Below are 13,599 nucleotides of genomic sequence, written 5' to 3' on the forward strand. Positions count from 1 at the left end.
GAGGCTATAACAGTAGCGAGGCTATAACAGTAGCGAGGCTATAACAGTAGCGAGGCTATAAACAGTAGCGAGGCTATAACCAGTAGCGAGGCTATAAACAGGCACCGGTTAGTCGGGCTGATTGATGTATGTACATGTAGATATGGTTAAAGTGACTATGCATATATGATAAACAGAGAGTAGCAGTAGCGTAAAAGAGGGGGGGGCACACAATGCAAATAGTCCGGGTAGCCATTTGATTACCTGTTCAGGAGTCTTATGGCTTGGGGGTAAAAACTGTTGAGAAACTTTTTTGTCGTAGACTTGGCACTCCGGTACCGCTTGCCATGCGGTAGTAGAGAGAACAGTCTATGACTGGGGTGGCAGGGGTCTTTGACAATTTTTAGGGTCTTCCTCTGACACCGCCTGGTGTAGAGGTCCTGGATGGCAGGCAGCTTATCCCCAGTGATGTACTGGGCCGTACGCACTACCCTCTGTAGTGCCTTGCGGTCGGAGGCCGAGCAATTTCCGTACCAGGCAGTGATGCAACCAGTCAGGATGCTCTCGATGTTGCAGCTGTAGAACCTTTTGAGGATCTGAGGACCCATGCCAAATCTTTTTAGTTTCCTGAGGGGGAATAGGCTTTGTCGTGCCCTCTTCACGACTGGCTTGGTGTGTTTAGACCATTCTAGTTTGTTGGTGATGTGGACACCAAGGAACTTGAAGCTCTCAACCTGCTCCACTACAGCCCCTTCGATGAGAATGGGGGAGTGCTCGGTCCTCCTTTTCCTGTAGTCCATAATCATCTCCTTAGTCTTGGTTACGTTGAGGGATAGGTTGTTATTCTGGCACCACCCGGCCAGGTCTCTTACTTCCTCCCTATAGGCTGTCTCGTCGTTGTCGGTGATCAGTTACACACAGACATGACAGACACACGGTGACATGGAGCTCCGAGACACGCTAATTACAAACAAAGAAATCATTACTATAAACAGCAAGTGTTCATGTCCACCTGAACATCGCATCCACTTGGAGGATTGCAAACGGGTAAATTACTGAATTGAATGAAACCGAAATGCATCAATAACTTGACCAAACATTTCCTTGATGCATGCTTAACCTTGTGCACAGTAAAAAGGCCCAGATCCTGGCAAAATAGGTTAAGAACAACAATATACTGTATACGTTGTGGAGAAATGAATGACAAATAACTGCATATGGGGAAAACCAGCACTCGAAAACCCTTCTCTGTATTTAGGGTTTTCAGCAGTTAGCTTCACCCAGGGTTGGCTCCATAAAAATATACACTTACTGTAGCGGTTTTGCACAGATTCACAAGCTGTGTGCCTCCAGTTGACGATCTACACCAGATATGCTTACACACAGGTGTTCGGAGCACGCTAGCAATGTAACATGAAGATATGGCCCAGTGGGAACACTAACTAAAGCCTATAAAGGTGTGTTGTAATTGAACCTTTTGTTTTTTGAAAATGATTTCTTGCTGATATGAAAGATATGTTCCTTATGTTTCCAAAACCGTTCCACAGGAAATGCATGTTAACGTTTAGACCGAGCGTCAGGGCTCTTAACTAAACTCTCCCGACCAGAAGATACTATCGTCAATAGGGATTAAAGTTAGTCTATGAATGGGTTAGGGGAATACATGAACGCAGCAAACAATTTGTAAGTGGTTTTAAATAATGTGTTCATGACTGAATCCGCTTCATCAAATCTAGGCCTACCTCCCTCATTATGCAACTGACATGATCAGTCAATCACTCTTTCACTTCCTTCCCTCCTTCCCTCTCTCTATGCATCCTTCCCTTGCTGCATGACACTTACTGTTACACTCTGTTGTACATGATCATATTACCTCTGCACCACCATGGCCTCACACACTTACCCTCACCATATGGCTCCTGTTGAAAAGGAATGTAGGTCTCTCAAACCTGTTTTGAATTTGATTTACAGTATGTTGAGACCCAAAATGTTTGTATTACACATATTCCCAATTGTCGTTGTTTTTGAGTTGAGTACAGTACCAAGAGGTTGTTCAATAGGTTGTACTGTGTTTCCATTAATGGGGACTGCAGGGTTAGAGCTGAAGCCGTGGGTTAGCTTGTGTTCCCCAGCCTGTAGCCTGTAGCTTGGTTAATGTGATTAACTTTAGGATTGGCCCTGCTGGAGTCATAGAGCTGGTTGCCAGAGCTGAGCAGCTAATCAGTATGTGCACTGATGGTGGTAGACAAAACATGCCCTGGAGGGGATCCTTTAATCCCTGAACTCACAGGAATACTAGAGCAAAAGGTGAAAGATTTGTGGAATAAGTAGTTCTCTCTCTCTATAGGAGGACATGGTTATTATAATGTAGAAACTACAACAGTAGGAATCATAAATTGACTTGGTCAAGGTAATATGCACAGGTACACCCTCTGGACTACAGCATGCTGTTCTTATGAGTTATTTCGGAGATGAGGTTCCTAAAGAAATACTGAAAGACTTTTACAGTATTTCGATGACAGGTTTGAGAGCTCTGTTGAGCATGCCTCTTATCCCTGTGGAGGGAAGAGAACGCTTAAGAGCCAGTATGTTATTATGATTGTGTGCTGATTGTGCCAAGGTTGCAGAGTTTTTAGAGGTTAAAGATGCAGCCCTTCTTTGTCAACACACAATGGGCTGCAGCGGCGGAGGCTCAAGCTGCATAGTATAGGCTGCTGCTGAAGCCCTCACAGCCCCAGGCTATAGTGGTCAGTCGGGTGACAGGAGGATTAGCGAAGGGACCACACACTGGAGCTCCATTCTTTTCTATTCTCTGGGACTGTCCCATTCTTAGCTAAAACACAAGTGTTTCAGAATTTGTCATTGAAGTTTTAGCCAATCTTTTTCTTATATTATGTTTTTAGCACTGTTTATTGAAGATTTTTTCTTTTAATGGTTGCTCACAATGTAAAGAGCTTTGTGATTTATGTATGTAAAAGAAAAGCGCTCTACAAAATGCAATTTAGTATTCATATTTATTATTAATATGATTTATTATAATAACTGTTGACAATGTATGGAGTGAGAATGAGTTTGAATGAGTTAATTCTTGTTTGTGCCAACCATGTTTTGGGTTATACTTATAATGTGCTTGTAATTACTGCAATTCAGTGCTGTGTGTTGGTGTGTGTGTGTGTGTGTGTGTGTGTGTGTGTGTGTGTGTGTGTGTGTGTGTGTGTGTGTGTGTGTGTGTGTGTGTGTGTGTGTGTGTGTGTGTGTGTGTGTGTGTGTGTGTGTGTGTGTGTGTGTGTGTGTGTGTGTGTGTCTGAGCCTGGCATATGTGACTGTGTCTGTGAGTCTGAGCTGGGTATGTGTGTCTGCCTGTGTCTGTGCTGGTGCAGTGTGTTTGCTCGAGGGACACCATATGCCAGTGTGTTCAGTCGAGGGTACAGGGGGCGGCTAGCGTGTGTCGGGTCAGGGGTCTACAGCTGTTGATAGCAGGGTGGTGTGCTGACACGAGCGGGGTGGGGGTGTACTATAATGGTGGTGGTGGGGGTTTATATAGTATACTGACAGGGCGCTACTGTGTTGTGTTTGAATGATGGCTTGTCATTGAGTGTGTAAGTGAGAAGTGGACTGGCGTCTAGACCAGGGAAGAATGACGGCCCCATCTCATTGTCAGTCATTGGTCTAGACCTCTGAGGTATAAAAATAACTGGATACTGTCCAAGATGTCTGACCGTTATTTCCAAGGAAATCTACTCATGTTCGCTTACGCCGATCATGGACTGTCTATATTCGGGTTGCATTCGGTTTATATGGACCAACATCACATGCACACTAATGCTCAGTGCACACAGGGAGCAGCGCGAGCAGCAACGACGTCATCGCGTAATCCAAAAATATGGCAGGCATTGGAGGAATATAAAATGTGTATATCTTTGGCTCTGAGTGATGTAAAAAAAGAAATCGGCTTCCGTGACATTTATTTGAATAATTCTATGGATGTTTTGTGCACAAATAAGTGTCTTATTAGGAATGTACTAATCTGACTTCTCTATGTGGCCGTCTATGGAAATTGTCTCTCTGTGCCGGGCGTCAGTTAAAGGGAAAGGGGATACCTAGTCAGTTGCACAACTAAATACATTCAACTGAAATGTGTCTTCCACATTTAACCCCACCCCTCTGAATCAGAGAGGTGCGAAGCAAAACTGTTGAAACCGTGCTTCTAGACCAGAACCCTGGCCCTTTGGTCTAGACCCAGTGCACAGCATAGATGGTATGGCACCGATGGACTAGGCACAGAAATGGTCTCACTTCATAGTCCACATGAGCAATTAGTGGCTACAGCAAGAGCTACAACACATAACCTAAAGTATGTGTACACCTGCTCGTCGAACATCTCATCCCAAAATCATGGGCAGTAATATGGAGTTTGCTGCTATAACAGCCTCCACTCTTCTGGGAAGGCTTTCCACTAGATGTTGGAACATTGCTGCGGGGACTTGCTTTCCATTCAGCCTCAAGAGCGTTAGTGAGGTCGGGCACTGATGTTGGGCGATTAGTCCTGGCTCGCAGTTGGCGTTCTAACATGGAACCCAAACCGGCTGCACGCGTGCGCCATCGTGCATGAATTTATTTTGTCCCCCCATACCAAACGCGATCACGACACGCAGGTTAAAATATCAAAACAAACTCTGAACCAATTATATTAATTTGAGGACAGGTCGAAAAGCATTAAACATTTATGCCAATTTAGCGAGTTAGCTTGCACTTGCTAGCTGATTTGTCCTATTTAGCTAGCTTGATGTTGCTAGCTAATTTGTCCTGGGATATAAACATTGAGTTGTTATTTTACCTGAAATGCACAAGGTCCTCTAATCCGCCAATTAATCCACACATAAAACGGTCAACCGAATTGTTTAGAGTCATCTCTCTTCCTTCCAGGCTTTTTCTTCTCTTGACTTTATATTGCGATTGGCAACTTTCATAAATTAGGTGCATTACTGCCACTAACCTCATTCGTCTTTCAGTCACCCACGTGGGTATAACCAATGAGGAGATTGCACGTGGGTACCTGCTTCTATAAACCAATGAGGAGATGGGAGAGGCAGGACTTGCAGCGCGATCTGCATCAGAAATAGAACTGATTTCTATTTTAGCCCTTGGCAACGCAGACGCTCGTTGACGCGCGCGAGCAGTGTGGGTGCAATAATTGAATAACATAGATTTCAAAATGTATTTTGCAATGCTCACGCACGCGACGTGAGTGGTGTGGTCAGCCTGTAATTTATCCCAACGGTGTTTGATGGGTTTGAGGTCAGGGCTCTGTGCAGGCCAGTTCTTCCACACCGATCTCAACAAACAATTTCTGTATGGAGCTCGCTTTGTGCACGTGGGCATTGTCATGCTGAAACAGAAAAGGGCCTTCCCCAAATTGTTGCCACAAAGTTGGAAGCACAGAATCGTCTAGAATGTAATTGTATGCTGTAACGTTAAGATTTCCCTTCACTGGAACTAAGGGGCCTAGCCAGAACCATGAAAAACAGCCCCAGACTATTAGTCCTCTCCCACCAAACTTTACAGTTGGCACTATGCATTCGGCAGGTAGCGTTCTCCTGCCATCCGCCAAACCCAGATTTGTCCGTCAGACTGCCAGATGGTGAATCGTAATTCATCACTCCAGAGAACGCGTTTCCAATTCTCCAGAGTCCAATGGCGGCGTCTTTTACACCACTCCAGCCAACGCTTAGCATTGCGCATGGTGATCGTAGGCTTGTGTGCCGCTGCTCGGCCATGGAAACCCATTTCATGAAACTCCCGACGAACAGTTCTTGTGCTGACGTTGCTTCCAGTGGCCGTTTGGAACTCGGTAGTGAGTGTTGCAACCGAGGACAGACGATTTTTACACACTACCGCTTCAGCGCTCTGCGGTCCCGTTCTGTGAGCTTGTGTGGCCTACCACTTCACCGCTGAGCCATTGTTGCTCCTAGACGTTTCCAGTTGACTAGGGCAGCTCCAGCAGGGCAGAAATTTGACAAACTGACTTGTTGGAAAGGTTTTATCCTATGACGGTGCCATGTTGAAAGTCACTGAGCTCTTCAGTAAGGCCATTCTACTGCCAATGTTTGTCTATGGAGATTGCATGACTGTGTGCTCGATTTTATACACCTGTCAGCAACGGGTGTGGCTGAAATAGCGAAATCCACTAATTTGAAGGGGTGTCCACATACTTTTGTATGCATAGTGTATCTAGTGATATCTGATTGTCCTTCTGTCTTCACGTCTCTTTTGTTTTTCAGGCTTCTATGGTGACCATCCCTTGGAAGTTGAACAGAATGATGTCATAGGTGAGTTTACTTGTATTTTAACATCATGATAGGACAAATACACGTCTAACCACTATTATTAGTGATAAAGTCATTCATGTATTTTCCTGTTCTTCCGTAAATTTTCAGTTGAAGATTTTAGTTTGGAGTTTATTGTGAGTGGTGATATTAATTACACACATAATCTAATGTCAGGTTTGTAACATTCACCCAGCAGCAATACGTTGGGATGGCAGTAAAATTGTCTCAATGACGCTCTCTAGTGGTGAGATAGAATAATACATGTACTGGTCCTCGGTGTAGGGCAGGGGTGTCAAACTCGTTCCATGGGGGGCCAAGTGTATGCAGGGTTTTGTTTTTTTCTTTCAATTAAGACAGAGACAACCAGGTGAAGGGAGTTCCTTACTAATTAGTGACCTTAATTAATCAATGACGTACAAGAGAGGAGCGAAAACCCACAGACACTCGGCCCTTCATGGAATGAGTTTGACACGTGGTGTAAGGAGTTACCTAGCCAGGATGCCACTATTCCCCCAGTTTCTGAATAAACATTAATCAATGTCAATATTGTGTTAAATGTAACCCATAGTTTAGGATACGTGGATTTAACAAGACAACACTGTACTAGACCTACAGTTGAAGTCGGGAGTTTACATACACCTTAGCCAAATACATTTAAACTCTGTTTTTCACAATTCCTGACATTTAATCCTAGTAAAAATTCCCTGTCTTAGGTCAGTTAGGATCACCACTTTATTTTAAGAATGTAAAATGTCAGAATAATAGCAGAGAGAATGATTTATTTCAGCTTTTATTTATTTTATCCCATTCCCAGTGGGTCAGAAGTTTACATACACTCAATTAGTTTTTGGTAGCATTGCCTTTACATTGTTTAACTTGGATCAAACGTTTCGGGTAGCCTTCCACAAGCTTCCCACAATAAGTTGGGTGAATTTTTGCCTATTCCTCCTGACAGAGCTGGTGTAACTGAGTCAGGTTTGTAGGCCTCCTTACTCGCACACGCTTTTTCAGTTCTGCCCACAAATGTTCTATAGGATTGAGGTCAGGGCTTTGTGATGGCCACTCCAATACCTTGACTTTGTTGTCCTTAAGCCATTTTGCCACAACTTTGAAAGTATGCTTGGTGTCATTGTCCATTTGGAAGACCCATTTGCAACCAAGCTTTAACTTCCTGACTGATGTCTTGAGATGTTGCTTCAATATATCCACAGAATTTTCCTTTCTCATGGTGCCATCTATTTTGTGAAGTGCACCAGTCCCTCCTGCAGCAAAGCACCCCCACAACATGATGCTGCCACTCCTGTGCTTCACGGTTGGGATGGTGTTCTTCGGCTTGCAAGCCTTCCCCTTTTTCCTCCAAACATAACGATGGTCATTATGGCCAAACAGTTAAATTTTTGTTTCATCAGACCAGAGGACATTTCTCCAAAAAGTATGATCTTTGTCCCCATGTGCAGTTGCAAATCGTAGTCTGGCTTTTTTATGGCGGTTTTGGAGCAGTGGCTTCTTCCTTGCTGAGCAGCCTTTCAGGTTATGTCGATATAGGACTCATTTTACTGTGGATATAGATACTTTTGTATCTGTTTCCTCCAGAATCTTCACAAGGTCCTTTGCTGTTGTTCTGGGATTGATTTGCACTTTTCGCACCAAAGTACGTTCATCTCTTGGAGACAGAACACGTCTCCTTCCTGAGCGGTATGATAGCTCCGTGGTCCCATGGCGTTTATACTTGCGTATTATTGTTTGTACAGATGAATGTGGTACCTTCAGGCATTTGGAAATTGCTCCCAAGGATGAACTAGACTTGTGGAGGTCTACAATTTCTTTTCTGAGGTCTTGGCTGATTTCTTTTGATTTTCCCATGATGTCAAGCAAAGAGGCACTGAGTTTGAAGGTATGCCTTGAAATACATCCACAGGTACACCTCCAATTGACTCAAATTATGTCAATTAGCCTATCAGAAGCTTTTAAAGCCATGACATCCTTTTCTGAAATTTTCCAAGCTGTTTAAAGGCACAGTCAACTTAGTGTATGTCAACTTCTGACCCACTGGAATTGTGATACAGTGAATTCTAAGTGAAATAATCTGTCTGTAAACAATTGTTGGACAAAATTACTTGTGTCATGCACAAAGTAGATGTCCTATCCAACTTGCCAAAACTATAGTTTGTTAACAAGACATTTGTGGAGTGGTTGAAGAACTAGTTTTAATGACTCCAACCTAAGTGTACGTAAACTTCCGACTTCAACTGTAACATTTACGTGGATATTTTTTTTTTATGTCAATAGGAAAAATAAAAATAATAACTCATAGCAATCCTTTAACTGGACCACAAAAAATATGAAATACTTAGGATGGTTAATAAGTGACAACAAACAACAGATATATAAAGATGATTCCATTACTTATTCATCTAATTCAATTGAATGATCTTCCCATAAATCTTACCTCTTTAGAATAGCACGGCTGCTAAAGTTTTGTATTTATTTTTGGTAATACCAATTACCCCACCGAAGACTTTCTTTAAAAAAGTATACTCAGTCATAACAGACTTTATATGAACAAATAAAATTCATAAAATAAAAAGGAAAGTTTTACATCTTCCCAAGTCTTGCTACCCAAGGATTTTATTTGCGACATATAGTTATTTGCGACATATAGGGGTTGTGAGCATGCGGGTCTGGGCAGATGAGATGTAGTCATTGTTTGTGTGCATCTGTACATTTTTGTTCCTATGTATAAGTTTGTATATGGAGTAAAAATATATTTATATGAAACGAAAAAAACATGGTTCATATGGCCTTTTTTACTAGTGCAAATATCTCAGTTTGCCGGCATCCCAGTTCCCCCTGAAATGTAAAATGTCTACCTATGTCCAGCTCTCCATCATTCCAAGTCCAGGAGAAAATAATTGATAAAGGTTTTGCAGTTCCTCTTGCCTTTCCCATTACTGGATTGGCATAATAAGCATGTCTTCAATGTAGCATGTGACTCCTTCCATCTCCACCAGGGGGACATGTTCAACTGAAAATAGAACAGAAGCTGGCCCACAACATGGTCACTGTTTGTGTACAGCCTCTGTCTCACAGATACAGCAAGATATGGGATGGAATTGAATATTTGCAGAGAATAGTCTCAATGTGTCCATTGAACAGATAAATGTTACACACATACACTTACACACATACAGTAAATGAAACACCTGCCCAGTTTTGTAAGGGATTTAGTCAGGCATTTCTCAGTCCCCCCTAAGACTGTGTTTGTGTTTTTGTTGGCTACTGTGGTACCATGTGGTTGCAGGCCCACTCTCCTCTCACTGTGGGGCAACAGGCTGGTGGAGGGGGCATGGGGCAGGGGTGGGGGGTTTGTCCAATGTTAAGGTCCAGGTTCAGGTGAAGTTCATTTGAGATGCTCCCTTCACTTCGTCCTAGCTGTGGAGCCAGGTGGCACCATCCAGAGGTCAGAGGTTAAACTCAGTTCAGAAACGTCTCACCTCGCTGTGACTCCATGCTGACCTGATTGTTGCAGCTCTCCTGTGGACTGGACTTTCTCAGCAGCCTCTGTGTCCTGGCCTCTATAAACCTGTGGGAGTCAGTAATAAGTGGAAGGAAGCTTGGGGGAACTATTAAACCTGTGCACAGAGAAAGACTGGCATTGTTGCCCCCTATGGGAGGAGGCATGGATTTATGAGGCAAAACCTGATTGGATTGTAAACTTGAGGAGGCAGGATCAGAGAGTACCCATGGACAACACTACTCTCCCTTGGCCTATTCAAGTCCCAGGATGCCTCGTGCATGGAGTGGGCAGGGGTAATGTGGGGGTCAAGAGGCTGTAGAGGGTGGAGGGGGGTGCTGAAGCAGGGCTCCCTGAGCTTGTAAATGCTGTGACAGGGATGTGAATCCAGAGACCCCCATTCAGGGACCAAAACACAGGTCAGGGGGCAAATAGCTGAGTTGGCAACAGCTGTTTTCAACACTATGCAATAGATGAAGTCCTAATCTTGCCACCACTCAGTCCCCTAAAACAGCAGAGAATTAGAAACTGTGATCTCTCTATTTCCTTGTAAAAGCTGCCGTCGTCATCTATGTGTACCTGTAATTGTTGGTGTCAAGCTTTCTTGTAGATAATTATTGTATATGTGGAATTGTGTAGTCATATTGCCTCAATTTGTTAGAGCAGATAAAGAATGGTTAATGACGTTTTATTGAAAAGGTGGAAAAGTGGTTGTTCCTTTCTGATGGGAAAGTGTTTACAACCATGAGCTTGTCATGGGTGGGTACCTCACATGTCACTCAAAGCAGCAGGGATGGCTCCACCCCGTGGTCACCTCTACTCTGACCTGCCTCTGTCCAAGGGTCCAAACCACCACCCCCCTCGCCCTCTGTACTCGACCCAATGGACACAGTTGACCAATCACTGCTGATTCAGCCATTTCGGAGGTTATCAGGTGCTTAGAGTTTCTCCCTCTGTCCTATGGTCAATCATTACCAGGTGTCCATTCATTACCGTGAAATTGGGCCAGGAGAACTTTCATTGTTTAACTTTGCCCTGAAAGGGTGCAACTGATTTGTCAGTTGGTCGCATTGATCATTACACTATCACTCATTGTAGCTACTTCAATATAGCTTAGAGATGAAGGATCAGATAGGTATTTAATTTGGCAATATCCATGATAAGGATGAAATACATTGTATAATTTATTTTATAGCTGTTGAAGCAGAATATTAAACTGTGCTATGTAGGATCAGTAGTGGCTTTAAGTAGTTGTCCTCCCTGAAGACGAGGAAAGATTATGAAAGATCCCTGAATCTCACAGGGACAGATGTTCTTAGCTTTAAGACTGCGAGACAGCGTCCCTGAGGATTTAGGTGCCATCCTGACAGTGCATTTAAGTAAGACCTACCTATTTATGTCTCCACTTAATCTGAGCTGCCTGTTCTGTCAGCTCACTGTGCCATCCCAGCGGTTTCCACGGATACCTGTGTTTGTATGGTAATGTCAGCCCCCAGTACTGGCGTGACTAGTTGGATTATGAGTGAGAGGGTTCAGCACGTGGGATGTAGCCTAGTGTTACAGCTTAGACCTGACTTGTTGTTCTACTCTCAGAGCAAGGTGCTCTGCTTACCTCCGGAGCTGCAACTGGGGTTTTGTGTCCATTTCATGGTTGTATTGTTACATGATGGCTTTTGTCATTCATCAACCCCTCGATGGTTTGATGTGACATCACAGTGCAGGAACAACCTAAATATATTTAATAAGATAATAATACTATATGTTTGACTCATTATTTGATATTTTGGAAAATACCATTTCTATTATATCTTTAGGTGGGCATAAAAAACACGTCGTTTTATTGATTTGTAGTGCATTGTTTTCAGTACATTACACGGTCTGTCCACCAATGTGTAATGTGGAGTTCTATCCACAAGGGGGTAGTAGTCACATAATATTGTTTTCACAGGATCTATGACTCCAAGTTGTAGGTTGGACTTGGTGAGCTCAAAACTCTTATGGAAATACTTGGCCCTGTCCCAAAACATGTTTTTCCTTTGTCCTCACATAACTGGGATAAAGTTTGATGTTCTTTTCCAAAAGTAATTTAGGAACAGACGTTTGTCATTTCCATATCTTTAGTTCATATCAGAATACAGCCCAACCCTTACTGTTGTTTCTGATTCATTCCTTTATTCCTTTGAATTACATCCCTTCATGAAATGGAGTTAATTTAAGTGAGCAGTGTATTTGGAAGTGAGGTATTCTTATGTGAAATCTGTGTGCTGAAGTACAGAAAGAGTAAGTGAAAGAGTAAGTGAAAGTAAATGTAGCTAGGTGAATCTCACTTTCTTTACATTTGTGGGATTGTTTCTGCACTTGATTGTTGAGCATCTATTTTTCCTCTCACACATTGAGCTCATGTTATCTTTAAAATACGGCCATTTTGTGTTAGAAGTCTTTTACAAGTGCACCGTAATTGAAATAATGTATCTTTGTCAATGTAATGTATGTTTGTGCCAGCCATTTTACTCAGCAGTCTTGGTGTGAATGTGTAAAGCATCTGAGTGCTGACCTCTGTTCCATCTCTTCATTTTCACATTTAATAACTTGTGATCAGCCCAGATTTGATTAATTCCCAATTTTGTTTCACCTCTGCTTGATGCAACTTGCGTTGGCGTGAGACTGGGGGTCAAGCCTGCGGAGTGTTTCCAGGTCAACCAGAAGTGGGTCATGCTGTTCCCAGTGTCAGTCCCTATAACTTCACTGTGTGTGATGACAAAGCCCAACTCCAGCGGGATAAACAGGCAGGCCTTTGTGTGCGTGACTAATGTATGTTACAAACTGTCCCTTCTGAGTAGAGACAGTCTACTCTACTTACAGTACACCAGCCTCTGATGACAGTGCATTCACTGTAATTCAAATCAAATTTTATTAGTCAGATGCGTGGAATACAACAGGCGTAGAACTTACAGTGAAATGCTTACTTACAAGTCCCTAACCAACAATGCAGTTAAAAAAAGCAACAAGTAATTAAAGAGCAGCAGTAAAATATAGAGACTATATACAGGGGGGTACCGGTACAGAGTCAATGTGTGGGGGCACCGGTTAGTTGAGGTAATATGTACATGTAGGTAGAGTTATTGAAGTGACATAGATGAGTGCATAGATGAGGGGGGGGGGGGGGGCAATGCAAATAGTCTGGGTAGCCATTTGATTAGGTGTTCAAGAGTCTTATGGCTTGGGGGTAGAAGCTGTTTAGAAGCCTCTTGGACTTAGACTTGGCGCTCTGATACCGCTTGCTGTGCAGTAGCAGAGAGAACAGTCTATAACTGGGGTGGCTGGAGTATTTGACAATTTTTAGGGACTTCCTCTGATACCGCCTAGTATAGAAGTCCTGGATGGCAGGAAGCTTGGCCCCAGTGATGTACTGGGCCGTTCGCGCTACCCTCTGTAGTGCCTTGCGGTCGGAAGCCGAGCAGTTGCCATACCAGGCAGTGTTGCAAACAGTCAGAATGCTGTCGATGGTGCAGCTGTAGAACCTTTTGAGGATCTGAGGACCCATGCCAAATCTTTTCAGTCTCCTGAGAGGGAATAGGTTTTGTCGTACCCTCTTCACGACTGCCTTGGTGTGCTTGAACCATGTTAGTTTGTTGGTGATGTGGACACCAAGGAACTTGAAGCTCTCAATCTGCTCCACTGCAGCCCCGTCGAAGAGAATGGGGGCGTGCTCGGTCCTCTTTTTCCTGTAGTCCACAATCATCTCTTTTGTCTTGATCACGTTAAGGGAGAGGTTGT

General features: G+C 43.4%; 1 protein-coding gene across 1 annotated transcript in view; it reads left to right on the top strand.

Annotated features, from left to right (window-relative positions):
• Positions 1–13,599, top strand: part of LOC139576965 (nuclear receptor subfamily 6 group A member 1-A-like) — a 131,043-nt gene that overhangs the window by 20,817 nt on the left and 96,627 nt on the right. The window contains exon 2 of the mRNA XM_071403627.1: positions 6,261–6,308. Within this exon, the coding sequence (XP_071259728.1) occupies positions 6,261–6,308 (48 nt within the window). The remainder of the gene's footprint in view (positions 1–6,260; positions 6,309–13,599) is intronic.

Source organism: Salvelinus alpinus, chromosome 5 (genome assembly GCF_045679555.1).
Source record: "Salvelinus alpinus chromosome 5, SLU_Salpinus.1, whole genome shotgun sequence".
In the NCBI taxonomy this organism is placed as follows: domain Eukaryota; kingdom Metazoa; phylum Chordata; class Actinopteri; order Salmoniformes; family Salmonidae; genus Salvelinus; species Salvelinus alpinus.